Genomic DNA, 27,962 nt, shown 5'->3' with positions numbered 1-27,962 from the left:
GTGCTCAACTTCGAAGATTCCCATGGTGGTCTTGTAGCGTGTTCGCGTCGTCCATGAGTTCCTTTCACGTCCGCGCCTGTTCATCGCCTCGACATGTCGGCGAGGCTCTGCATTTTCGAGCTGCGTAGGTGACCGAATGCCCTTTGTGCGGGCGCCTCAGTGGTCGGGCTCTTAGCGTCTGCTTTGCATATGTGTGCGCAAAACGCTCGTTCATCCTTGGCTTTGTCAGGACTGCACGGCTCGTGTCTCGCGAGGGGGCGACCTAACGTACGTTACATTTGGGGCATCCGTTCTTTTTTTTTTTTTTTTTTTTATTTCCTCGCCAAGGCCACGACGTCGGGTTCTCTGTACGCGATTGAGGCTTCACAGGTGATCGGGCCTCAGTAGCAGTGTCTTCAGAGTCGGACGTTTGCGGTGCGGTCATCTTTACCGAAACAACCTCGTAGTCAGAAATGTTTTCGTGTCTCACATGTGCTCGATTGATCGCTTTTGTGGATGTCACATTCAGCCGATGCTGATTGGCTAAGACAGAGGGCAGAACGGCCATCGCTCCATTGAGGCGTCGCGCCGGACGCTACGTCACGCAAAAGGGTGTTCCCAAAAGGGGTCCCTGGAGCGTTGTACGACCCTGCGGATGAGAGCCCAGGACTTGGTGATCTTTAGGAGGGCTGCCGCGTGGTGGACGATGACAATGCAGTTTTGTTTTTGTCGTCTGGATTCTTGCCATGATGAAGCAAAAGGCTCTTGAAGGTCGAAAGTTCAACTTCACGGATAGTAACAGCTAAAGGGGGAAGCAACTGTTAATACTGAACGTATTCTTGGACTAGCTGGTTCATTATAGCAGCCAACGGCGCAAGAGAACAAGAGGGACAAAAAAGGAGACCGAGACGATCACAAGACGCACTAAGCTTAAGGTTTATTTAGTGATCGCGCTGAATAAAGGCTGGTTGACAAAAGTACTAACGACAACCTACTGTTCGCACATACATGTCAGATCCTGATAGGAAGCAGACACCCTTCTCTGATACCATAGAAGAAGGGTATGCTGCCTTGTAATCGTCTGGGTCTCCTTTCTTGTTCCCCCGTGTACTCTGGCGACGTTTCCTGCTGTTGAAACAAGCACTGCTGATAAGTAACCGCCCACCAGAAGTGCCACAGCACGGTAACCGTGCTGTGGCACTTCTGGTGTATAGTATGACGGTGACGTTACCTATAACGAGGCGAGGCTTGCTCTCATCGTCAGCGCTTTGGCAACCCCAGCGCGAGTGCTACTTTCTGCACGATCGTGATTAAAAACTCGTGAAGAAGCGACGCTGTTGCACGGCATCAGAACCGACTCCGCGTCGTACACCCCAGCTTGCAATGGTTATTCAAGACTGGGCTTTGCGCTTCCCCACTCTGTGCCTTCTTTGGTGACATTGGCGACATCGAATATTTTCATCTGGCTATGCCCGCAGTTTGACACAGAAAGAAAAGCGATGGTCGACCGCCTGCAAAAACGCACAGGACCTTTGAAGCCGTCGTTTTCCCCCGGAGGGCCCGCGGCAATCAGGAAGAGAGCGCAGCGATTGCGGATAGCCTTCCTGCGAGACACGGGGCTCATCGACACCTGGTGGCACGCCCCTGATCTCAACTCAAAGGAGGATCAGGTGGAACAATTGCCAGCTATGTATGCCAGGCTAACCCCGCCTACTTCAACATCAGCACCACCAAGCCCCTATGGCGAATGATGCCCTTAACCTTACTGAAGGATGTATGCGACGATAAGCGTATCTAGAACGAGCGCTACGGCAGCAGTGCAGCGTTTTCGGTTTAAGCCAGAAAAAGACCACCGATCTTGTTTTGAAATCAATCAAAAAAGGTCAGTGCAAGCAGAGCTTGCTATCGGCGCGAAGCTCCGAACCTACGCACTCCGAACCACACTCGATGACCGCAGACAACCACTGTCAAAACGTTGGCGTGAGCAAGAGCGCCAGCAGCAGCGAGCGAAGGCTGCAGCCAATAAAACTACTATCCTTACTGCTAATTTGCCATCGCAATTGATGCTTCGCCTTTCGGGCAAAACTGCGACTTTTTCATGCATCCAATGGTCTCGCGTTACTTTCGCTTTTTTTTTTTTTTTTTTTTTTGCTGGACGCAACAAAAAGTCACCCCTCGCTTTACAATCGAGTAAATACGGTATTTAGATGGGAGCCTCCGAGCTAAAGCTTCCTCTTGCGTAGTATTTTATTTTTGCAGATTTTTTCTAACAAGTTTTGGCCACCACCGCAATATTGTAATCGCTGAAGAGCCAACATTTTTTTCTTCCAAAAATGGTTTACGTGGACAAATAGTCTAGGCGCAGTGATTGACCATGCTTTTTTAGAAGGTAATCGAGGGGTTCGAATGCAGTGTTTGGGACGTTTGGCGTCGGTTGACCCGTGACCTTAGATTGTTTCCTAATAAAAGGGACGTATTCAGCATTTGATGACGTATACATCGTACCATTGTTTCAGCCTGACATGCTGTGTGAATCATAGGATCGTTGCGGGGTTTGACCACTTCCAATCATTGTACCGCGAACAATTAACAGTGTTGATGCTCTGGCGGCAACGCGGAATTATCAGTTTCTGGTCCCGCCGCTGTGGTTGTTTCAAGTGGCCTCGGCAAAAGAGCGCTCGGCTAAACCGAACACAAGTGCTGGCGCTGACCGTTACCTGCGTCATGCGAAGCTTACCTGCCTCATCTTCTCTTGCATCGACCATCGCGTCAAGATGTGACGTCTTGCCGTTGAGCTCGGTTTATTTACGCCCATACAGAGCTCCAAACCCGCCGCAGACTCCTTCGACGAACACGCGGGTAATCGGCACTCCTGGCATTCAGCGCCGGCGCGCGCACACCGATATCGGCATGTTGCTCTCGTATGCATCATCGACCACGCGGTATGGCGCGTCGCGTGTTGGTGTTTAGAGGGCGGTGGCTGGTCATTCTGTTTCCAACGGAGTGAGCCCGACCTTTATGGGGGCGGCTGGCGTTAAATGTTGCCTAATGTGGGCGCATTTAATGTTCACAGCACTCTACCCCCCCCCCCCCCCCCCCCCCCTCGATTATCTACAGCTGAGCACGAGCTCACTCCCCGTCGTGGCAGCCAAATTCCGATTGAGGCGGAATGCGGAAACGCTTGTGTACCGTACTCCGTGTCACACTACCGAATTCTGCGTGGTCGAAATTAATCCGGAGCCTGGTATCAACTTGGTATAACTCCTTTTTTATGTATGTACTTTATCTCTTACACATAGCCTAAATACCAACCAACGCTTAGTGTAGCGTGTTATCAATCGTCCAAGAGCTACTGCTGCCTTCTACATTCACTGAGGCGAAAAGCGAGTGTCACAGCTTTTCGTCTGCGGCTGGTCTTGTGTACCGTAGCCAATGCGTAGGGGGTAAAGTTACGGACGCCGCTGGCATCTACAACTATTCCGATGATCCGCAAGGCGATGCGCGCCCGACCCTCTCTCGGCGTGTCTGTGGAGGAGAGGGCCGGCGTTGAAAACGAGCACGTGACAGCGCTTCCGTGCGAAAACGAAACTTCGCTGTCGTCATGGCGTGTTTGGATCTCTTGCACGGGCTGAGCTGCTCTGGATTGGGTTCCAGATCTGTTTGTGATGAAGGAACTGCCCACGATGGACTGAAGTTTTATTTACGAAAAGCTGAAGCGATGGATCGCCACGAAGTAATGCGCCTCCTTGATGAAGACCGTGCGCGCGATCTAGGATTTTCAGAATCCTGGGAAAGTGCCAAAGGCCTGTACCGCACTTTTCAATACCGGTTCCCGTGTGCAGTAGATGACGACGAGATTGGCATCACGAAAGCCCACTGCATTGCAGTCATCTGTTACACTCTCAAGCAGCCCAACATTTGCCGTACGTTTAACAAAGCGTGCCGCTCTGCGCGGGCCACGGAGTCTAGCTGGCGTGAGTTTCAATTCAAGAGTCTCTGGTGCCTGCTCATCGATGCCTTTAAACTCCTGCCGCACTTTAACGCTGTACCTCAAACGTTGTATCGCGGAGTCAAAACAGCGAGGTCCTACAGTGAATGTGAGACCGCCAGGTTTCCTCACTTCGTGTCGGCTAGTGTGTGTCTATTTCAGGCGGCCAAATTTGGACGCGGAGGAAGCATCTTAGCGTTGGAATCAGTGCCGCCTCAATTTGTGCGCGACATCAGTCAATATTCCGTGTATCCGCATCACCAAGAAGTGCTGGTATGGCCGCTGTGCACGTTCACCGCCGCCTGCACGCGTGCCAGCGATATGAAATGCTTTACGTTTCGAGATGCTGTGCCGCTGCGTGACCCCATACCCCTGTCTCTTGTGACGCCAAAGACGGCTGACTGTCTACGAGAAGTCGACCGAGACGCGCGTCTCAGTCTCCTGCTGGCGCAGGTGCACTTGCTTTGCGTCGCGCCGACGCAACTGACAGCGGACATTGGCAGCGTCGTACTGGATCAAGGAGATCTCGAACATCTCAAGCGACGAGATAGGTCGGTTCTTTGGTCCTTCCTTGCCTTTAGTATTTGCATGTTTCGCAATAACGTCGTAAATGTGCCCGGTAGTTGGTTGCCTAAAGCCCGATCCGCAAGGAACAAATTTCCGACGCATTTTCGGCGTGGACGCGCAACGAATCTCATTGGCGTCCCTCAACCAGTGGTGCCACAGATACTGATCTATTAGTAGACCTACTGATTTATTTACATTATTTATTAATTCACTATTACTCCCAAATCTACTGTTTTTCGGCCTGTCTCAGAAAACTAAGGTTAAAGTATTACTTTTTGAAGTTAAATGTTTGCACTTGGCTATACTTGGTCATGGCTGATCACTTCACTGTAGTGATATTTTTTTTTCCTTCAACCTACACTAGCTACACGAGTGTCGCTAGGGTACGAAGTAATTTTTTTTAGTCTGCAGGAAAAGTGTAGCCCTGCCCACCTACACGAAGCGATTTTTATAGCAGAAGTATAGCGTGAGAACTACACTTTCTACACGACAGTTTTGATGGGTGTAGGCAGCAGACGACAAACAGGCTTGCGTTACAAACGCGTGGCACCATTTTGTGTGCGACTGTCAATGCTGTCTGTATACATGTGGTGATGACAGTGAAGGTTCGCTGCAGGGACAGCAGCAAAGTGCTGGAGTGACCGTGTGTCACAGAGGAAAGTGAGCTAATCTTCTAAGAATACAAAATTATCTTACTCACGGAGTTGTCTTTGGACGCTGCACATCCGGGGATGTATTTAGCTGCAGTTTGTCTAGATTTGTTGCTGAAAGAAAACTAGTACATTGTCTTTATTGCTCAAGCAAGGGCATATGCGCAGCCAGTGGGTGCGAAGTCAGGCGAAGTGCAAAGTCGGGCCCTTTTAGTCTGCTTACGCAGAAGACGACATGCCATCTGCTCTGATTGGCTACATTCAAGTCAGCCGAGTGCAGCACATGACATCACAGCCTCTGCCTGAAACTACACTCGTCTGCCCAAGCCTGCACGAAATGTGGGTTAAAAAAAAAAAAAAAAAAAAAAGGCCTCATTATCACTGGGCAAGGGCAGCTTAAATTTCGAATCTTACAGTAGCAAGTAGCGCACACCACTGCAGCAGTACCGGCAGTAGCGAAATTTTGGCATTAATTAAAGTAAGTCCTTGCTCATAAATTTTGTGCTTCCTAGATCCTCGCAACGTGATAAATGCTGTTCCGCCATTTGGGTTAGAATTTCTCGTAATGTTTAGGTTAGATCTAAGAATGCCTGTTATTTCTGTTAATAATAAAGCTAATTAGAAGAAATTTATGCACAGTATAGAGTTTATTCTATTTTCGAATATGACTTAAGTTTCTGAATAGCTTATCGGGCTATTTCTCTGCACCCTCTCGAAGTGGGAAAAGTAGGGTCCTATGTGTAGGGTTTGGGCATCATACTAGGTCTCGGAGAGTGTTATAAAATAACCTATATTGCTCCTTATAAACAAACAATTGCAAGGAAGCTCAAAAAGTTTCTATTAGCCTTATTAAAGGAAACATTTTAAATTTTGACTATAGTTATCAAGAACAGTCATAATTGGCTTCCAAAGATCAAAATAACCAAAAATGGTCCAAATGACAATAAAACCTATGTGCAGTCAACCACAAAATTTTACGGAACACGGGATCTGAGGAAAAGCTGTATATCTGTGCAGCCACACCAATGCAGCCTAGTATTCACATTTACATATATATGAGGACAACATTGTGATGTTCGGTTTTACTGACTGCTGTTACAGGCTGCTTGGAAATTGAATGTTTTCCGAGATCCTGTGGCCCGTAAACTTTTGTGGTTGACTGTACTTGCATTCTATGCATAATTGTACACTAGCAGGCAAAATTTGGCTGAGCTTGAGTCACATTATGTACCAGAATTTTTGTGTACAAGTATTAAAAACAGCATGAGAATAAAAAAAGAGAAACGAAGTTGAAAGTTTCTAAACATGCTTAATATTATTGCAGATAATTAAGTTGCATGGAATTGAGCCAGAATGTGAACCAGTCCTTCCAGAAGTGTAAAAATACAAAATCCATCTATGGAGGTGGTACCCTCAGAGCCCTTGCGAGAGATGACATTCTTTTGATTCTTCTCTGGTCTTCTCTGATTGCTCGGAGCAATCAGCTCCTAGTTGGAAAAATGCTCAACTCCTGTAGGACTTCCTAGAAGCATTTGTGGCTTTCGTTAAACCACAGTATGGCTAAGAAGTGAGCATCTCCACGACTGTGTGAAAAGCAAACTTTGTGATGGCACACAGCAACCGAATTTTACTGTGGAGAGACTCGGCCACATTTCGGGGTTTGCCCTGAATACAGCGAGACAATAGCTTTTCGCTTGTCAGCCTCTCATATGTAGGAAGCACAGTCGGCGGTTGAGCACTGGTTAAAAGCAGACCATGAGCTGGTGCTGACTCGGCCAGGGCTAGTTGCTCGCTTGTTGTTACACCAGGAAAGCTCACCATCTGGCCAGAAGTTGTGGTTGTGAGCCTCATCAGTAGAGCATGAATGGCAAAATGAAGCCCCTACAGCTACCGTACCTTGATTAGAATAATTTTTCAGTCTTCTTGTTTTAGAATTGCCTTGATTTCTTTATGCATCAAAATAGAATGTTGAAGCACTGGCAGTCTTTAGGGATGTGCGAATAGTGGTTTTTGAGACCAAACCGAATAGTGCCAGAAGCTAATCGAATTGACTAGTGAATACTTTTCAATAAATGAACGGCTATTTTCAGTTATTATAAAACAATGTTCACATCCCAGTATTCTTACAGTTAGCAAGTTGCTCTTATTACATAGTACTTTATGAAGCGTTTATTAAAAGCACGAATGGAGCAAATAGAAGCAAAAAATTTTTTAGCATGCACAGGGCTCTTCAGAGAGTGTGAATGGTCGCTGCACAGCCTGTAAAGTATAGCTACCAAAGTGACGTAGCCTGCTCCACTACGCAAGTTACTAAGCTTTATGTCTGCACTATGGTTGCAGGGATGAACATGTACCGTACTTTTGCTCCAATATTATGTTTATTTGGTCGCAGTTGACGTTTTGAAATATTCGAAAAGTATCGAAAAAATATTCGCATTTACGAACAGTGACAAACAATTTTAGGAGCTGAAGTGGTCAAATGCCTCCCGGGCCTTGCTGCATCATAGGTTCAAAATACACCCTGTTGAAATTGTGAACACCACTTCTTAACGGTGGACAGGGCGGGCACTTGTTGCCCAGTGTTTTGCTTAATTTCCATAAATGGACCTTTGGAGTTTTCTTCTGAAACAACAAAAACTTCATGACATGGCTGGAACAACTGCTTGAAAAGTGAAAATCTGCACACCATCACATGAAAGGGTGTTATTTTTTAAGAAATCAATAAAATTATACACATTATTTTCGAAATTATCTGGGCCGACAACTTTTCAGCACCACTGTACACTCTTTAGTCAATGATAGGTTAGGAATATAGGCGAGCTATTTCGAAAATGGTGTGTATAATTTTATAATGTTACCTTGTGTAATCTTTCTAAGCACTCGTAGAACATGCCGTAAGCAAAACTATATGGCGACACCATAGTTCACCTAAACAAAGCATTTATGTACTCATTTCAGCACATCAAAAGAATTTCAGCTGTTCAAAATTAATCTGGAGTTCCCCACTGCAATGTGCCTCATAATCATACTGTGATTATGGCATGTAAATTTCCCAACTTCTTTTGCACTTTTTTAACTGGGTATGTGCCACTGGTTATATGCCCATTTTTGGCCAATCCTCCAATATTGGCAAGTGATACTGTGACAGAAGGGGTAAAGAATCTTAAGATGTATTCACATATGTGTCGTACTTCGTGCGTACACCTCGCATCACCATTCTTCTCTCGACAAACATACATTGCCATCGTTCTCGTGTCATTTCTGCGTCGACATCTCGCAGTGTACATCCGCCTGATTTGATATTTTTTGCATTTTGGCATAGCTTATGAACAATGCAATGCATAAATATTGCACGAGGATACACGATACATAGGATGAAAATAAACAGAATTGTACACATTACATTTAATTGTATAATATATAACATGTTTCGCTTCACATAGATTCAAGCACGGGCGTTCAATCTGAATCCTCTCTCTTTCTTCTTTTTTGCACAGGTCGCATCACGTCTGAAAATTTCCAAATGCCACCTTGTGTTTCTAGTCACTAATTAAAAAGCCACGATACCCCTAGAGTTTCTAATATTGCGTAGCCATTCGTTGTGATGACAGTACGACAGCAGTTCATACACAGCCCACTGTTACTACTTCAAGCAAACTCTTCTCGTGATCAGTTTAGGTCTGGAATAAATTACCTGAACATGTAATATTTACTAAAGAGTTTCCAAAAGGCACTACAGAAGTTGTTATATGGCAATTAATTGTGATTGTATGTAATTGCTATACAGAACTGTTTCTACATCATCTCCACTATGTGACATTCCCATTTGTCCCCCCCCTTCCAGAATGGACTTTGTAAAGTCTGCAGTATTTTGTAAATAAAAGTAGTCTCTTATCACACACATTAGGGCACATCTTCTTAGAAGTACTAGACCAGCACCAGTTTAAAGATCATCATCATCATCAGCCTATATTTATGTCCACTGCAGGACGAAGGCCTCTCCCTGCGATCTCCAATTACCCCTGTCTTGCGCTAGCGTATTCCAACTTGCGCCTGCGAATTTCCAGTTTAAAGATATCCATCCATATTGGTGTTATGGTTAATCATTTCCCAAAGCTCATCTTTGTACTTTCGTGGGGGAACTGCAACACTGTAATGCATTTCCACAAAATTTGGGGACAAGTTTCTTGAGGCTAGTGTAAATCTCAAGATTTCTGCAATATGTATTATGACTTCAATATCACCTTGTCTTCATTTCTGTAATTGTTGTATGGGCCAAAATGTAATGCCCACCTTGTGCTGTGCTCTTTACCACCATATTTAAAAAGTATTTGTTTGAAATGATAATAATAAACAGGTGCTATTTAGATGTCCATAAGACCATTTTAAAAGTACACCTACTTACCAACTCTTTCCAAAACGCCTCCAAGGAACAACCGAAACTCATTTCCCCCCTGGTTAGCAGAAACTCTTTTTTGCATGGTTAGCATGGCAGTTATGCTTGTTAAAGCAACTGAATGTGAGGTAAATACTAAGGGAAGAGTCTTTACACGCTAAAGAAAAAGAAAAAAAAAAAAAACTTGCTACCAGAGACCTGACCCATGTTTTTTTTTTTTTTTTTTTTTCAATGCACTTGGTTTTTCTTCCCACCCAATTATTAAGTACCAATTAGAAAATTTGCTGGCAATTGAAAAACACTCAGTTCAAGCGCTTCTGATGAGCCAGTGTCTATGCAGTTTTTTCTAGTTTTTTGTCAATAGGACTCAACAATAACCTCCTTAATATCCTCCTGAAATATGAAAACATGCTGCCTAAAAGCACTTCCACATGCCATGTACAGTCTAATTTGCTGTCTTATAAAGAAAACAAAAGGCAATTTAGCCACACCAAGTATATTTTATTTTAGTGGTACTCGAGGCAGCCCAACAGTTTGGTTTAAATCTTGTTGGATAAATAAAATTTCGTTGATTATGCCATTTGGTACTAACTAGGATGTACCTTTGGTTTACCTGTGCTTTGAAGAGCGTGTAAACTCAGGTGCAGAATTTTGTCCTTGGGCATTTGACGAAAGCACAGACACATCGTTTGTTCATAATTCATGAATATTGTGCATCTAGTGCAGTTGTGAAAGTTGACTACCTGCCGCGGTAGCCCTGTGGTCATGGCGTTGCACTGCTGAGCTCAAGCTCGCAGTCGCGGGTGCATATCCCGCTGCGGCGGGCGCATTCCGATTTGGGGTGGAATGCAAAAATGCCCCTGTAATTCATGTTAGAGTGCCAGGTGGCCAACATGAATCCGTAATCCCCCACTACAGTGTGCGTGCCTCATATGAGGTCGTGGACACTTAACACGTTAAGCCCCAGACTTTTTTTTTTTTAAGGCAGTTGATTGTTCATAAATTCCGCCTAGCTTGAGAAGCAGTTGAAACGGTTTGTCAGTAACAGTGCCTGAGACGTCACATGTTCGAAATAGCAAGCAAAGTCGCACCGTGTAAAATGGCGTAGAGCTGCGGACTGTACACATCAAGCGTCGAGAAATGCTACCGAATAAACAAGACAAAAAGGGGTTGAGAGACAAAACGCACTTCGTCTAGTGTTTTGTACCATCCCCCCTTTCATCTTGTTTACAAGTGACTTTTGTAGCGCGACTTACATATTTAGATTTTCTTTCTTTTTTTTGTGTGTGTGTGTGTATCTATTTTTGTTGTATTTTTGGCAGTCCAATCAAGTGAATAGCGCTTTTGTAGTGTACTTATAAAAGTTCTGTATACTGTGAAATGCTGAACGCGTTCTTGCGGTATACGGTGAACCTTTTTTAACCTGATAAAATTTTGCCGGGACAATAGAACGCCGCCGTGAGGCGCTGTCTGCCAATGTCGGAGGCTGTACATGAGGAATGTTGATACAAAATGGAGGAAGCTGACCAGAAAACTGTCAATCAAATATTTGGACTGCAGGAGGGGTGCAAACCAGGAAACAGCGGTTAAGAAAAAGGTTAAGGAAACAGAGAGGGGGCTGTGGAAAACAGGGATGCAGACGAAATCAGCACTGGGAACATACCGAACTTTCAAGCAAGAAATTGCCAAAGAAAATATCTACAATAATTCTAGGGGAAGCTCTTTGTTGTTTGAAGCCAGGACGGGAGTATTGCGGACTAAGATGTACCGAGTCAAGTACCAAGGTATAGACACGTTGTGCGGTGCGTGGGGAGAGGAAGAAGAAACGGCTGAACACCTCATACTTTTCTGTAAAGGGCTTAACCCTACAGTGCAAAACAACGGGGCTGATTTTTTCAAAGCATTGGGGTTTAGGGATAGTGGAGGCAAAATAGACGTTAAGCGGGTAGAAATAACCAAATGAAGGTTATCTGATTGGTGACTAAAATCAAGGCAGGGGTGAAATTTCACACTCCACAGAGTACAAAATATGTGAATAGTCACGGGTAGGTGGCGTGTGCGCTCAGCACCCGCAGCACACTTCCTCTTAGAATGGCACGCCAACCGGCAAAGTTCGTTTTCTTTTTGAACAAACCTCGTATGTACGTTTTGACCATTTCATGCATGAAGTTATAGGTAACAAATGTTGCCTTTAGAATTGTGCAGATACCAAAATTTCCAGGTGTTATTTCAGTGACACGCATCACTTTGGAGACCCAGTAGTAAATGCCTACACCAACATATGATGAATGACTTATTATTCAACAGCGACGACTGACTGTCAGGCTAGTTGGTTCATGATTAGATGAGAACAGCCCTACGAGATGGGGTGAAACAAGCAGCACACAGACACAACATGGTGTCTGTCTACTCCATGTTTCGGCCTGTCTGGCAGTTCTGTTTTTATCTAATATTCAACAATTTCTGCTGTACTCGAGGTTTGATGTGACATTGTGTGTATGCAACATCAAGGAGACCACTTAAAAATGTTACGGCTCAAATCAGTTGCTTAAAATTAAGGTAACACATCAAACTGTCTTGCTGCTCCACTGGCGTATTGTGTTCTTTCGTAAGAATGCTAACTTTGGCTTTTCTTCTTGTTTTTCTGCTATTGCAGGTTGGCTGAACTAAAAAAGGAAGAAGGCAATGAACTGTATGGTCTTATGAAGTACGATGAAGCAGTCAAGCGTTACACAGAAGCTATTGGTTCGTTCCTACATTTTATGTATTTGAGTCTCTCTTTATGCGGCATTAAGATGTGCGTTTCACCAAGCAGAACATTTTCCATGTTACTGACTGGGAGACAAGTACATTGTGGTGTGAAATGCATGACTCAGAATATAGAAATAATTTTAGAACTTCGGGTTGAAAAACAAAGGCCATCCATGTGGAGCTAGCTCCTTTTCAAACTTCATTTTGAATTGAATGCTATGCAGCTATAAGCTATGCATCAAAGAAAGTGACTAGGGAATACAATAGCAATACTGTAAGTGTGCACTAGAGCATCAGCTACACACGGCAGCGTGCAAAAATATTATAAATGAATCAGCATTAAAAAGTAGTTACTGGGAGTGCATCACAAATGACATATCTGTTAACTAAAGCAGAGCTAATGTGCACACTTTACAAGGCAATAGATAATGATGTTCAAGGATGTGGGTGGAAAACATGTATTTGAATGTATTAGTGCGCTGGTGGAAAGGCATGATATTCAAAGCATGACAGACCTCTAGTTTGGTGGACAGGCATTGAACAGGTGGCATCAGAGAGGTCACAGAGGGAATTTATGAAGGAAAAAGAAGCTTCAAGGACTCGGATGTACCACCATTGTGTATGTCGCTTTACCTTTAGCTCTCAGAGAACAGCTGTAGTAAGTACATTCAAAGGTCTTGAATTCACACTGTATGGATTCCAACCATATGATGCATATTATAGCAGAGGTTATTTTAAACAATTTGTAAGTGACAAGCTTGGGCTCACTTGGAGCTACAGACTGGGTATGGCAAAAATAAGTTTTGGGGGAGCTTTGGAACAGACAGTGTATGCTTGTGGACCCGGACATGTCAGGTGTAAACTAAAAATAAGATCGGAGTACTTGTAGTGTGGAGCCCTTGTTAAAATGTCATTGCATCACAACTATTTTGTTAAAAACATTCATTTTTCCAGGTTGCACACCATTAGCTAAATATAGTTAAAAGAAACCTTAAGACCATCTGAAAAGCTAGTAGGTTATACAAAACACGTCATCTACATATACATATCTTAGAAGCAACATGTGGGAGATCATTAATAAATAGTAAAAATATTTGCTGGCCTAGTACAGAGCCCTGTGGACCCATGAAGTGACATTAAAATGGGACACCCCACTTAAGAGCATTTTTTTTAAATTTATGAGTGCATAAAATTTATGAGTGCACTTATACATTTTGAAATGCTGATTTCAAATATGCAGTTAATTTTTCTTTGTAACAAGTAGTTGTTAAACCTGAAATTTAGGGTTTTTGTGTGGACTGGTTTGTAGGTAAGCTCTCTGAGACTGGCATATCAAAATGTTGCTGAATGATCAGAGTTTGCAATGCTTCAGGGATGAATGCTCTGGAACTTAAAGCAAGAACCCATGTTAACACCCATGGCAAAAAAATTACTTTTTGAAAATTTCTGTAATAATATTTGTATTATAGGCTTACTGCACTCTCCAATTGCTTACCTTTCTGAAAAAAAAAAAAAAGTTATTGTGATAGGATGAGTAGAACCAGAGAGATCCTCATTTCAAATCTGTGGCTCTATCAGAAAGGCTGTTTCGAGAAAACGAGGCAATGCATGGCAAAATCTGTATCAATCAAGGATAATACAGGGGTCCAATCAAGGAAAAATAAGAGTAGTGTCTCCTTTTAAAGGGGCTGACAACTGGCCAGAATGTGTTGCGAGATGTTGGTGGAAATGAAATGACCATGATTCCACCACGCTGTTTGCAATTTAATTAGGAATTGTAATTTTAAATTTGCAAAGAAAATCTCAAACCAGTAAGTGGCGTGGCCCAGCAGTGAAATCTTTGTACTTCGGAAGTCGTATATGAGATTACTGTATGTAAGTCTGCTGCTATTAAGTACAGCATACTTATTGCTTAAAATTGCAGTTAATATGTTTTTAGGCACTTCCGGCTTTATTTTGTGCGTATTATGAAGTGAAGAAAGTTTATGGCTAACGGAGCAGCACTTATGTCCCACAATGCATGACGGTGCACATGCTGTTGTATGTGCTTGAGTTTGCGATTAAGTACTCAGAGGTGTATGGTTTCCCTGCAAGATACAAAATGCCATCAACTAGTTGTGCCATAAATGGGTGCCAGCACTACAATATTAGCACACGTGTGGATACAACACGTTGAACTGCGTATCACATGTAAAAGTTGTTTTGCTTTCGAGAACTTGGCTTGGCTAAATAACGCTCTTGACGGGTAATTACCAAAGCAGTTTCACAGGAAACCACGAAATCGCGTAGCTATTATTGTAGAAATAATTTGGCACTTAATAAAACATGAATCGCAGGAACGTCGGCTTGATAAACAAAATAATACGTTCTGCCAGCTACAATCACACTTTTTGTCTGCCTCCTACTAATGGCGGCATATAATCTCTGTCGCGCTCACCTATCAATGTTTTCAGCATGCTTCCAGTGAACGACTACATCCTCACTGCTGATTGAAAAATTCTGATAAAAATTGTTCCACAGCCTTTTCCCCGTTACCATTTCATGATTAGACACTCTGACCCATTGCACTGAAAAAAATGGATACAATGAAAATTGGTTGTCAGTCCCTTTAACTATAGATAATTTAGCAGAATCAAAATATACAATCTGCGATTGAAGAGGGAGGAACCTGGAGATTGAGGAGGTCAACTGAGGACTATTTAATATATTGCAAAGCTTTAAAAGCTATTTAGAGTGAAGTACGGCAGCAGATCCCTTGCTGAAGCCAGTTTATGGCATCTACAGTCGAACCTGGATATATTGAATCTGAAGGGGATAACAAAATGTTTGATATATAGGTAATTCGTTAACAGATTAAAATATAAAACAAATTTTATACAAGAATCTTCAAGGGGATTTTACTGTTCGTTATACACAATAATTCGTGATATGTGGGTTCAGTATATCCGGGTTTGACTGTATCTGATTACTTAAGAGTAAGAGAAAGGTCATCTGTGAACCCAGGTCACAGTGCTACTAAAACCAAGCCTAAATCCATGTTGAAAGCAGTGCAGAAGCTTATTATTCGCAGGAAATGCTGTAACATGCTTATAGATGTGTTCAAATATCTTGCAAGAATTAGGTCTTAAAGAAATGTCTATAATTGAACTACAGCAGTCTATCATCAGGCTTGTATAGAGGAAGTACCTCTGTTCGTTTTCATGAAAATGGAAAAACACTGCAGTTAAATGAATTTCGAAATATAACGAACAGATACATGCTTAGATGTTCATAACAAGAAACTGACCAAGATGGAGTCGGGCATGCCATCAGGCCTCGGAGTTTTTTTAGTATCTAGGTTCATAAGGAGGTTCACAACACCTTCTGAACAGCTGTCGATACTACTTATAATGGGTGAATTGTCATTTGTAAAAGGAACACACAGAATGGAAATAGGCATTGAATGCTTCTGACATTACTACCGGATCTTCACTAGTGTTACCATTAATTTAAAAATAGGCAGATTAAAGACCACTAGGTGAAATGACAGACCATAACTTGCGAGTGTTAAGACTTGGCAGATTTGGTAGGTGATGTTTGCAGAATAAATTTTTAGCTGAAATGGTTTTTTGCTGGAGTTTTTTTTTAATTGTGCAAACAAAAATACCTTCCTGAGTTACATGAGCAGATGGAGTGATGAATTTTTAGCATGTTGTGATAAATGCAGCAGTTAACAGGTCATCCAAGTAAGATTGTTTTCTTAGTTTTCAAGGGGGCAAAACAAATTATGCATGATTTCAGAAAACATGCATAATTTACACATTTCTTTTCAAAGCAAGCCACCAGTGTGTTAAAATACCAAGTGCTGAAAATGCACCAAGGCCTAAATAGAAACATCACCAGCTTTTAGAAAATCCCGAAAGGTAGAGAGAGTAATATGTTGATTATGTTGTTAAGACAGTTAAGAGATGTAAGCCTGGCATTGTGACCTCAAATACCTTCACCTACTTCACAAATGTAACCATATTGGCTAAGGCAGTGCTTAGAAAATTAAATCCAACATAGCAATTCCACGTGCAGAATTGTGAACCTGCTGTAAACCAAGAGACAGCGAAAAATCAACTAGTTCTTTTGTTGAATGCAGAAGTGCGATCAGAAGAGGAAGGTAATGGCCAGTTAATTACAGGGATTAAAGCCATCAATTAGGACAACATTAAAGTGGAAAGATTCCTTAGTTGTATGGATTGTTGTATAAATTGTAACAAAGTTACGTACGTATGGCACGCTTTTGAGCTCCAAAATCTGTTTAGTAAATGAGTAAGAAGGTAAGCACTGGCACAAAATATGCAGTTTAAAGCACAAGCTTCTTCTTCGTTTTATTATTGACAACTGCTTGTGTTAATGTGCAGAACTGGACGGGAGCAACGTGGCCTACTACTCTAATCGAGCAGCTTGTTACATTATGCTGGGGAACCACAGGGCCGCTTTGGAAGACTGCCACCAGGTTCTGCAGAGAGATCCACGCAACGTCAAGAGCTTGATGCGCGAAGCCAAGTGCTACATCGCATTAGGTTACCCTGCTGCGGCAATGCGAAGCCTTCACTTGCTCCGTGATCTGGATCCCCAGAATCCCGCCCTCCTTCGCGAGCTGAAAAGTGCAGAAATCCTGCAGCACTTCCTGGATGAAGGTGATAAGGCCTATGAAGCACAGAACTATGAAAAGGTATGCTACACTCTTAATGTGAGGGTGTTTGGGCGCTTCACTTCATTAAGCAGTAATATCTATGAATGACCATGTTGAGATATTTCACAGAGGTTACTCACATAGAATGCACTTAGCCAGTTCGGGACGCTCTTTGCAACATTTGTTGAACCACTTCATGCTTAAATGCTTTGCTTTCACTATTTGCTATTAGAGAGTTAAGCAATGACTTAGGAGGTCTTCCAAAAATTTATTTGACTTATACACGAATGAGCACCACTAATTTCCCAGTAGAAAGCAGGATGAAGCCACACATTTTCTGTTAAGCGGGTATTTTTACTATCACATCAATGCTTCTGAAGGTGCCATTGTGAAGCTGCTACTATCGTCTGTTGCCAACTCTCCCAAATTGTCCGGGAGCCTCCCGAAGTTTGCTCACATCTCCCGATTGTACGGGCGTGACCTTAAATCTCCCGAAAAGTGGCCGCCACAGCACAGTTTTTCGTGCTTATTTTTTTTTAACGCCCTATCGCTATAATCGTATTACACCCTGTAATATAACCATGCGAGAAAGCAGGGCGAGAGCAGTTAGTCACCAGCATGCACCTTGAATCGTGGTAGCGGCCGCCGGCACCATCACTAACGCGAGCAACCGACGGGAGCTGCAATATTGGATTTTCTGGATTGGCTCGTCTCTGGCTGGCTTTGCGTGTTTTTAGCAGTCCACTCGTTATATGATCGTAAGTGCACTAGGCTTCAGTTGGCTTTGTCAAGTTGTCGAGTGAAGTGTGGAATGCCGAACTACTCTTTGTTTCCCCTAGTTTAGTTGGAATGATCGATGGCGCTTTCATATAAGCCAAGAATAAGTACTTGCGAGTATTTCTAAGATCATACACAACTGAGTTTTCGTGCTTTGTCGCTTCGCGGAGAAGTGACAAGTATGGACTCTGTACCACGTGCGCCGTTTCACACGATGGCAATTTTTTTTTTCTTGGAGGTGGGTCAACCCTCCTTCGCGCCGCGGTCTCCCGAATCTTCATGTTGCTAAGTTGGCAGGTATGCCATATAAGCTGCAGTTTAAATCTGGCTGTCTTCCGTAGCAGGAGGTATAACAACTATGCAAACACTGATACAGCACAGACTCACTTTACATAACGACCTCGCAGACTTGGCTGCCAGAAGCCTTGGATAATTGCTCGTATGCAATGCTGCATTTATCGATTTTCAGTCTGGTCCTCCAAGAAGGTGAAAATGTCCATTGCTTCTTTATCTAACATGTTTCTCTGCCTGTTGAGCTTGCACAAGTGGAGTTAAGAGTTATGCTTTCGATTTGAACATGCATTCTATGTGATCTTATCTGGTCTAGGTTGGTTACCTGTAGTAGTTTTATTGTTTTCAGTAGTATTTGGAACTAATATTTGTTCTGTTCTTGTTATCACTGGCCATTGGCGCTTGTCATAGAAGTCTGAATATCACTGTAGGCAGTGTGAGCACAGGCTGTGAAAAATGGGAGACTCGTTAAGCTATGGCAGTTTAGGTTTCGGCCTTTAGACAGCAACACTTGCAGCATTCATGAAAATTGATAGAACAAAAATAATGCGAAATGAGCAGAATTAAACAAATGTCACACTTGGTGAGCATACTTCATGGTGTAAAAGTAACATTTAAGCTCGCAACACGGTCATCACTGAATATGACAAATCAGTTTTGCATAAGCCCGCAAGGTGGAGGAAAGTTCATGAAAAGGTAAATTGTTGTTGACCCAACTGTACCGTGAAGCTACAATGGAAAGCCGATACGGGCACTCATCTTTCTCACAGCTGAATGAGTAGTGGATTAGCTTTTTCTGTTGTATGGTAACACTTAGCAGAAGCCATGTGAACCAAGACAAATGGTGCTGGTGTGGATAAAAAGTGTACTACTTGGACATGCAAATATGCATGTGGGAGCGTTGACATCAACTGAGATAATCCCAGAACTTTAACAGTGTGTTCAATGGAAGGGGCTGGTTGGTTCATCATTAAAACAATACTGAAACAGTGCGACACAGGACAAGTGAAGAGCACTCTGTCCTGTGCTCTTGACTCGTCCTGTGTCGCGCTGTTTCTGTATTTTTCTAATCCCAGAGCTGTTGAAGTGGTAACTGTATTTAATACAGACAGTTGTATGAAGAATATAGCTGTCCCGAAGTAAACAGATGCAGGATTATAAAAAGCTACACTTGCCTAATTCAGTTGGTTACTTGCTGTAGTGGCTAAGTTGCTGTGGCATTGTGCTGCTGAGCACGAGGTCACAGGTTCAATTTCTGGCAGCAGCAACCACATTGCAATGGAAGCAGAATGCAAAAACGCTTGTGTACCATGCTTTGCATGCACGTTACAGAAGCTCAGGTGATAAAATTAATCCAGAGCTCTCCACTGCAACATTCCTCATAACCCACTGCACAATTTCAGGATGCTAAATGCCACATTTCTTATTTTCTGTTGTTGCTAAAATATAATTTGGATAATTAAAGGTTAACCAGTCACACCCACATAGCCATGGCAGAAAATATGCAGAGTGGTTGAAAGTTGTGACCTTTTTCCCAACATTGCCTTGATAAGCGGTCACTGGCTGTGTGGCTCTGAGAAAAGTCGGAATTTAGTACTTGCTGTGTGGATACAGTCGAACGCCTTTATAACGAAGCACTTGGGGCCTCCAAAATCCTTCGTTATAAAGGCCATTTAGTTGTAAAGATCACACAGTGCTGCTCGCAATTGTGTCAGGGAAGTACATCCAGCTAAAAAAATATTATTTAACATGAATTCAGGGGATGAAAGGAGTCGCTAATAATCTATTGCACACTTGGGCTGACAGTGCATGTGACTGCAGCCGACTTTGAATAGAAGTGCTGGCAGGCGTTTGATGAGGTCTACGTCACTTCGTCTATGTCCACATGCCCCTCTGCAGGAGCATGTTTCATCGATGTGCTCGCACTTGTTCACAAAGTTTGCCGGTGTTGGTTTCCATGCCGAGCTCCTATAACTCGGTATACTTTCCACCACCACCGAGTGGGAGCTATAAGATTTTGCGACTATAGTACTATTGCTTTTTTTCTCTGCCAGCTAACACTATTACCATTATACTGTTATCATTACACTATTGCACACATACTTGTGCCCCTCATTGAAGGATTCAGCCGTTAGGTTTGTTGGGCATTTCTTTTTGCGTCGAGATGGGAGGCGGCTACAGATAATGTGGAGTGCAGTACTGGCACTGGTCTCTACATGTATTTGTTGTAAAGCAACAAATCGGCTTTCGGGAGTTCCTCAATTCATTCATTGTACGAGCAAATTTGTTGTACTAGGGGCATTCACAATACATATACAGTGGAATCTCATTGATACGACCTTCACGGGAACCGGAAAATAAAACTTATCAGAAAATCGTATAATCCGAAATTCATTGCTCCTATAAGACATTGACTGGGAAAATAACAAATGTATTATCCCGAAAAACATATTATGCAGAATCGTATCAACAAGGTTCCACTGTAATAGACAGGAATTCGGCCGGGACATGCTAAACCTTCCATTATGCAAGTAATGTTGTATAGGCATTCGACTGTAGTAGTTTTCAGTCTTGCTTCCATGTTTTAAGCTTGCATGAAATGCAAGCCTAAAGGAAAAGGAAGGGAAAATTGTCAGCGGTATGCTTTCTGTGTGTTCAAGGGTCTTATTTTAATCTCCTAGTATTCACCTCACCATTGTGGCGCCAGTGCTCTCCACCATTGAGTAGCTTAGCTGCTTTTACGTTCCACAAAGTACATACAGCGAAAGCTTTTGTATAGCCGAGTCGAACAAAAATGCAATGTTATGAACTTAAATGTGGTTGCTTTTTAAACATTGACAGAATTTGTTTTATGGGTTTTTATGTCTCAAGTCACGAGTTATTACATCATTTTGCAGCCTATTTAAGAGTACACAGTGCATATGTTTATCTGTTTATAAGTTTTGCTGAACATAGTCGTATACTTCAAACATCAACTATCATGGATGCAAATCTGGTATTGCAAATAAATCACCTGCAGGATTTTCCTGCAGAATCGCTTCCTGTTTTTTCATAATTTTTATTTCCTAGGAATTTCCTGGGCATTGTTTTACTTGCATTAGGCTATTATAATTTTGTTGTACTTGTCGTTAATCAACACTCACTATCTGCACAGGTAATCTACTGCATGGATCGTGCATTGCAGCAAGCCGTGTCCTGTTCCAAGATTGAAGTGCTCAGAGCAGAGAGTCTCGCCCTCTTGAAGCGATTGCCTGATGCACGCCAGATTGCCAAGTAGGTGCCTCATACAGGGTCAACATAGTCGGTGTCTTTTAAAAAATGTTTAAAGTGGGGTTGTTAAAAGGCCAACTGGAATGAAAAGCATTTGGTGGAAGTGACGCATCACCGAGAACTTTGAGAATCGTGCAGTTCCTTAGCGTGAGCGTGAAATGAGGTGACGTGCTGGGATAGGTCATATATGCCAACCACCAGGTGAACGCATCATCTCCTTAGGTGCTTTTTAAAGGCTGCTCATAGGAAAATGAGACTATTACCAGCCCTGCAGCTTTTCCAATTGCTTCAGTAGTATATGCACACAAACCTCGCTATAATGAAACACGATATAATGAAGCAAATGCAATTTGCCTTATAATTCCTATAGTGAACCATGTATTTAAAACATTGTTTTGACGAAGTAAACTTGTCCTGCCAATGGATATAACAAACTAGATCCGTCTCTGAAACCACAAAAGTAGCGACCGTTGTGCATCGGGCGTATTACTTTCTGCCGCCTTTGGCACCCATTCAGTGAGGCATCTAAAAATTTCTTGGTTAACCCTTTGAGGGTTGGATTTTTTTTTTGCGAAATGCGACCCCCCAGGGTCGATTTTTTTTTATTGCTTATTTAAATTCTTCGAAAGAACCTATTTCGAAAAAATATGGTCGTAATTTTTTTTGTGACAGTAAAGTGAGGAAAAAAATTGTTTGTGTTGTAAAATACACATTGTTTATTCATGAATAAGAGAATAAGCGCACTGAAAAATGGTTGTGTGCACATCCTGAAACCGAAACAAGTGAGAAGACTTTGTCTTATTGCTAACAAGGTGAGATAGAGCTTTTGTGGTCTCTAAAAAAGGAAACTCAAAAACGGCAGCATTGTTTGTGCATATACGTGCCTGCCTGGGAACAGGTGTAATCCCGCCGCGGTAGGCGATAAGCGATCGAGTAACAAGAGGTCACCGTTTGAGAGATTGGAAACCAGATAGCCATCAGATTAGCGTGTGCAACAAGCGGGATCTGCCGCAGTAGAAAACCGTAACTTGCCGCCGGTGCCGCATGCGCGCGCGCCTGGATGTAGCGAGCGATTGCCGACCCGCCGTTGCTATAAAAAAACGAAAAAAAAACGGAGAGGCATTGGCGCAAGTAAAAAATTCCACGTGTTTCCGTCGAGCGGCAGCACATGCCAAGCGAAACAAATGATCGAAAGAGGTGCGCTTTTTAAATGTACAAGTGATAATACATGTCATTTACCATTTTGAAGGTGTTCGCGGAGGACGTACATGTACGCCATTGACCCTGAAAGGGTTAAATACGCCGTCAAGAAACACTGGTCTTTCTCACTGCCACGCACTCGGTGGCTCTGCACAAGCAGCGGCTCATTATCACACTTCTTTCTCTCGCTACGGTGCGTAGCAAGAGAAATACAAAGTACAATCTCGCAGGCCAAGCCTGGCTGCGTATGCCACATATCGTTCGATTGTGCTGCTTGCACGCGACATGCAAAAAAACCAGTACCTCCACTTTGCTCTCTCGCTGCAGCGTGCCGCGCAGGCTGGTGCAACTAGCTGTGACCTCTGAAATTGCATCGATGCAATATTCTGAGGCGATCACTTTAAAAGATAGTTTCACTTTTGCATGCCAAATCTGTCAGCGTACACGGCCGACAGTGTTTCTGACACAATATCCGCATTAAACGAAGGTCTAATTATCGAGAGTATCAAAACACACAAAAAAAATACTTTCCACGTCGGCACGCTTTTATTTATTGAGTGAATCGGCAAAATCCTTTTTCTGTCACAATCACAAAAGCAGTGCGAAGCAGCAATTCTCGTAATCTCTTGACTGATTAGCGCTCACAGTGGTGAAGGCCTCGAGACTTCTTTCACAGCGTGGCCGCGGCGCGCGTCTTCATCTGAGACGCCTTTCACTACCGCGCACATCCCGATTATTTTTTTGCCCGTGTCGCCAGGTAGCCGCCCATCGCGATGTAGACGGTGCTCCCTACCTTCGACAGCTTTGCACTGAGTAAAAACGAAACTATTGCTTGCTGCAACCGTGGCCGCTGTCGACGCGATCATAGACGGCGACCTTGTGGTTCTGAAGGCACGCGGCCGACGCACGCACTGAGTAAAAACGAAACTACCGTTTGCTGCAACTGCGGACGAAACCACGGCCGCTATCAATGTGATCATAGATGGTCACTACTCAGTTATGAAGGCATGCAGCTGACATGCGTACCGCGTCAAAACGAAACTCCTGTTTACCGCAACCGCTGCGGACGAAATCGCGGCCGTTATCGACGCGATCGTGGATGGCGACTACACACTCGTGAAGGCACGCGGCCAACGCGGTGCAATGTGTGGCAGTAAGCGCAAGAATAAAGGCTTTAAAGGCACATATAGGCACGAAGCGTTCTGGCGTTGCTGTCATTCTAGTATGATTTTCACTAATGAGTATGGCGATGCGAAATCCGTCGATTCGTTTCGATTGACGCTAACGCCATTCTAGCGTCTCGCATTTGCGTCTCACATTAGCAGTGCTCCACCAGCGGAGCGCTTGGCGCGGTCCTTTCTTGTCTCGGAGGGTGGCGCGGCGTAGAGCTATGGGCACAGCCCATTCGTGCTCAGAGGGGTGAAAGGGTGACGGGAGAGAGGTGCGCGAGGCTGGCGATGCGGAGAAGGATGGAAAACGGCGCGAGGCGGCGTGCAACGGCTCGAATTTCTTTTTTCTTTTCAAGGAGTTCGTGTTCCATTCCCGTTCGGCACGGACACCCAGTAGCTAGACTTCATCGTTACAACCGATAATGCGGCATGGGGGCATTGTAGTAAGCGGGTTATTTCACTATAGAAAACATACAAAAGTTGACGGTGCAGCAGGTTCTCATTGCTATAACTGATATATTGTTAAAACCGGTATCGTTACAAGTGGGTTTGACTGTAGAAGTCTTTGACACTGTGATGGCTTTACCTTCATTATTAAATGAAAAAAAAAAAAAAAAACGTGTTCTTATGCAATACTTGAGTGTAATGCATTAGTGTTGGTGCCTCCGTATCATTAAATTAGGGGTGTGCGATTAGTGATTTTTGATGCTGAATCGAATACGAATCGAATAGTGCCAGAAGCGAATTGGATATAGAGTAGTTTTCGAATAATAAAGTCCTTATTGCAATTATTGTAAAGCTATGTTCACATCCTAGTACTGTATTTAAAGTTAGCAAGTTTCTGTCATTGTATCGCACGCTGTCAAGCGTTGTTTAATAAAAGCACAAATGGAAGCATTAGGAGCAAACAAGTAGTCTCTTCGTATGCACAGGATTTTTCAGAGTGCGAATGATCGTTGTATAGCCTGGAAAGTATGGCTATTTAAGCGACGAAGCCTGCTCCACTAAGCAACTTCTCATATCATGTTTCATGTCTATACTATGCCCATGAAACATCGTTCCAACGCACAAATAAACACGTGTGTGGGGGTGAAAATTTGCCGTACTTTTTGCTCCAGTTTCATGTTTAATTGGGTGAAGTTGACATTTTGAAATACTCTAAAAGTATTCGAACAGTACTTGCATATAAATAGTGACTATTCTATTCGAAGACTGAATCGAATAGTACACTATTCAATTTGTTATGCAACAGTTTTGAATATTTACACACCCCTACATATAAAGGATTGTTTGCACAAACAATCTGCACAAAACTGTTCTCTCTGTGGCTTCCGGTGAACTTTCTCCTTCCTTCCTTCTGTCTTATCTACTTCACCTTTCTTCTTCCTTGTCTGCCCAGCTACAGTAAAATCTCGGTGATACGAATCTCGCGGGGTCATATGAAATATTCGTATCACCCAAAATTTGTATCATCAAAACATACATAAAATCAAGAAAAAAATTAATTTATTTTTACCAGAAAAAATTTCTCATAGCGTTGATATCCCCATTGATACGTTCCTCGCTGCTGCGTTTTCCCGGCTGCTACGTCGCGTTTTCGCAGTCCCGACATAAATCCCATTGATTTCCATAATAGTTCCCCGTGATAAGTCGCCAATCTGTCATTTTCCCGCATCTTGCGCTGCGTTTGAATGTGGCGGTCACGTAAATTTAGCGGTGCAGCCAGCTTGTACCTTGCAACATGCGACCGGCACATTGTAGATACCGCACAGCTGCGCGGCCGCCGCATCTTGAAAGCGATCTGCGATGTAGCAAAGTGCGCGCCTGCGTGGGCCTCGTTGTCAAAACGATCTGCAATGTTGACAAAATGCGCCTAGTACCGGTAGCTTCGTATGCGCTGCGCTTTTGACATTCGCGTTGAAGCGAGAGACAGCGCTAAGGTCAATTCGCTCGTTGCTGTGCCCGCTGCGCTTCTTCACACCAGCGTTTCGACAACGAGTTTCCGTCGTCATCAAGCAAGATGTGTTCATGTTTACCTGTGCACGCTTGACACCGTGCTTGTTAACTTAGTAAGCGAATGGGTACAAGTTTATACGGTCCATTAAACTAGTATCTTTACTTCGTACAGCTGCCTACTAATTTGCAATCGTTGCTTCACCTTTCGGGCGAAACTGCGCCTCTCTCTCTCTTTCTTCTTTTTTTTTTTTTTTGCGCGGTCCCGTCCTACTAGCCATGTACGTTCTCTTCTTGCCCAAATCGTCAATGATCGCCTTCTGAAAGGCATAAAAGTGCACGGACATGATCTCGTGAATGTTTTCGCATGCCACTAAACGCCTCAGCACGTTGAGTGCAGGGATCGTTTTGGCTGTCGGCGCTGCTGCCACGGTCGTTGTTGCTGCAGCAGTCTTGTCTACTTTCTCGCTAAGCATCAGCTAGGCTGTGATGTGGTCCAGGCCGCTTCACGTGGGGACCAATGAGAGATTGCGCAGCCATGTGACGTAGGTTGGCTGCTTGGCGACTATGGATCCCGCCCAGATCCTGCTGTGCCGGCTTGTCTGTGCCGGTCGCTCCGCCGGCTCGGCCACCGTCACTGTTGCTCACGTGTTCGTATGATCCGCAGCGGCGCGGCAATGCGTTCGGAACAGCTTTTTTTTTTTTTCGTATTGTGAGCAATGTATTTTGGCCCCGGAATGTTACAAATTCGTATCACACTGAAATTCGTACCAGCCGTGATCGTATCACCTGGGTTTTGCGGTATCTTTATTCGCCAGGTGCAACCCAGCACCAGTATTGCACCATCCTATAAACCCCCACTCCAAGAACACAACTTGTAACCTACTGTTTACATGTAAATGTTAATTGGAAGAATATGTAATTACAATTTGGTTTTATTAGCTTGACAAAAGTTTTGATTGCAAGCGATTTTGTACAACTGTATCTTGAGCACTGTACATATGTAGTACAGTCGAATTTCAATAATTCGAACTCGAAGGGGTCCGAAAATTTCTTCGGATTAAGAGAAGTTCGGATTAAGAGAAGTTCGGATTAAGAGAAGTTCGGATTAAGAGAAGTTCGGATTAAGAGAAGTTCGGATTAAGAGAAGTTCGGATTAAGAGAAGTTCGGATTAAGAGAAGTTCGGATTAAGAGAAGTTCGGATTAAGAGAAGTTCGGATTAAGAGAAGTTCGGATTAAGAGAAGTTCGGATTAAGAGAGGTTCGGATTAAGAGAGGTTCGGATTAAGAGAGGTTCGGATTAAGAGAGGTTCGGATTAAGAGAGGTTCGGATTAAGAGCAGTTCGAATTAAGAGCAGTTCGAATTAAGAGCAGTTCGAATTAAGAGCAGTTCGAATTAAGAGCAGTTCGAATTAAGAGCAGTTCGAATTAAGAGCAGTTCGAATTAAGAGCAGTTCGAATTAAGAGCAGTTCGAATTAAGAGCAGTTCGAATTAAGAGAAGGACTTTTTCTTGAAGTATTCATGCACCATAGCACGATGCACAAACGGCGTGAGTCGTGAAATATCGCGGTGCGCAAGCACACAGCGAGCGACGACCACGACCACAACCAATGCTCGCTCCCCGATAACGGCAAAAAAGTCAACTTCAGTGACTGGGCTAAGCTGGTGCCGGCGGCACCGGTACGTGCAAGACCGTCAAAGGTGAGGTAGTCATGAGCGAATTGAGAGGGAGGGCGAGGGGAGCGGAGTTGAGAGGAAGGGCGGGTCGTCGATGACGGAAATCGTGGCCACTGATCGTAAACATGTTGGCGTGCTCCCTTCTGTTGCAGCGTCGCTGTGTTCAAAAGACAAGGAGAATTAGGTACTGGGTTTCGCCTTCGCGTCCTCGTGTTCAGGCTCCGTCTTGTCGTAGAAAATAGTGTCTCCAAAAACCTTTCCATCGGGACGTCCCGGTTCAGACTCATCATTTTTAAACAACAATCGCAAACCATGACAATTAAAACAAGAGCGAACGAGACCCAACCAAAACAAGTGTGAGCGAGAGCTCCCGGGAGCAGACAGGCGAAACAAGCGGTCAGGCTGAACCATAGAGCGGTAGGGGGGTGCGCATAACACCAGTTTCCCGCACGTATGTCACTGAAGGGGGTGTCTGATTTGTCTCCTCCGCTCGAGTCTCGCTTGCCAACTCGCCACAAAAAATCAGCCCAGGACCGATCCCTCCCACGGCACGCATTTTTCCGCTAGTGTGGCTGGGGCATTACGGCGTGACGCAAAAGTGGCAACCTGGCCATTTGAGAGAGGGTTAAA

At 43.6% G+C, this 27,962-nt stretch overlaps 2 protein-coding genes across 5 annotated transcripts in view; both read left to right on the top strand.

The window, feature by feature from the left end:
- Window positions 1-27,962, top strand: part of LOC119462806 (dnaJ homolog subfamily C member 7) — a 127,568-nt gene that overhangs the window by 63,644 nt on the left and 35,962 nt on the right. For all 4 annotated transcript variants that reach the window (XM_037724051.2, XM_037724055.2, XM_049667834.1 and 1 more), the window contains exons 2-4: window positions 12,237-12,325; window positions 16,720-17,033; window positions 21,217-21,335. In XM_037724051.2, the coding sequence (XP_037579979.1) occupies window positions 12,237-12,325; window positions 16,720-17,033; window positions 21,217-21,335 (522 nt within the window). The remainder of the gene's footprint in view (window positions 1-12,236; window positions 12,326-16,719; window positions 17,034-21,216; window positions 21,336-27,962) is intronic.
- Window positions 3,149-8,182, top strand: LOC125945663 (uncharacterized). The gene has a single exon (XM_049667877.1). It carries the CDS (start codon window positions 3,581-3,583, stop codon window positions 4,706-4,708), a length of 1,128 nt encoding a protein of 375 aa, XP_049523834.1. The 5' UTR covers window positions 3,149-3,580; the 3' UTR covers window positions 4,709-8,182.

This window comes from Dermacentor silvarum, chromosome 1, assembly GCF_013339745.2.
Source record: "Dermacentor silvarum isolate Dsil-2018 chromosome 1, BIME_Dsil_1.4, whole genome shotgun sequence".
Classification (NCBI taxonomy): Eukaryota; Metazoa; Arthropoda; class Arachnida; order Ixodida; family Ixodidae; genus Dermacentor; species Dermacentor silvarum.
Note: the sequence above shows the minus strand (reverse complement) of the source record. Positions and strands in the feature narration are given on the sequence as shown.

Coding starts and splice junctions, on each gene's coding strand:
- LOC125945663 (XM_049667877.1), top strand. CDS start 3,581: ATGGCGTGTTTGGATCTCTTGCACGGGCTGAGCTGCTCTGGATTGGGT.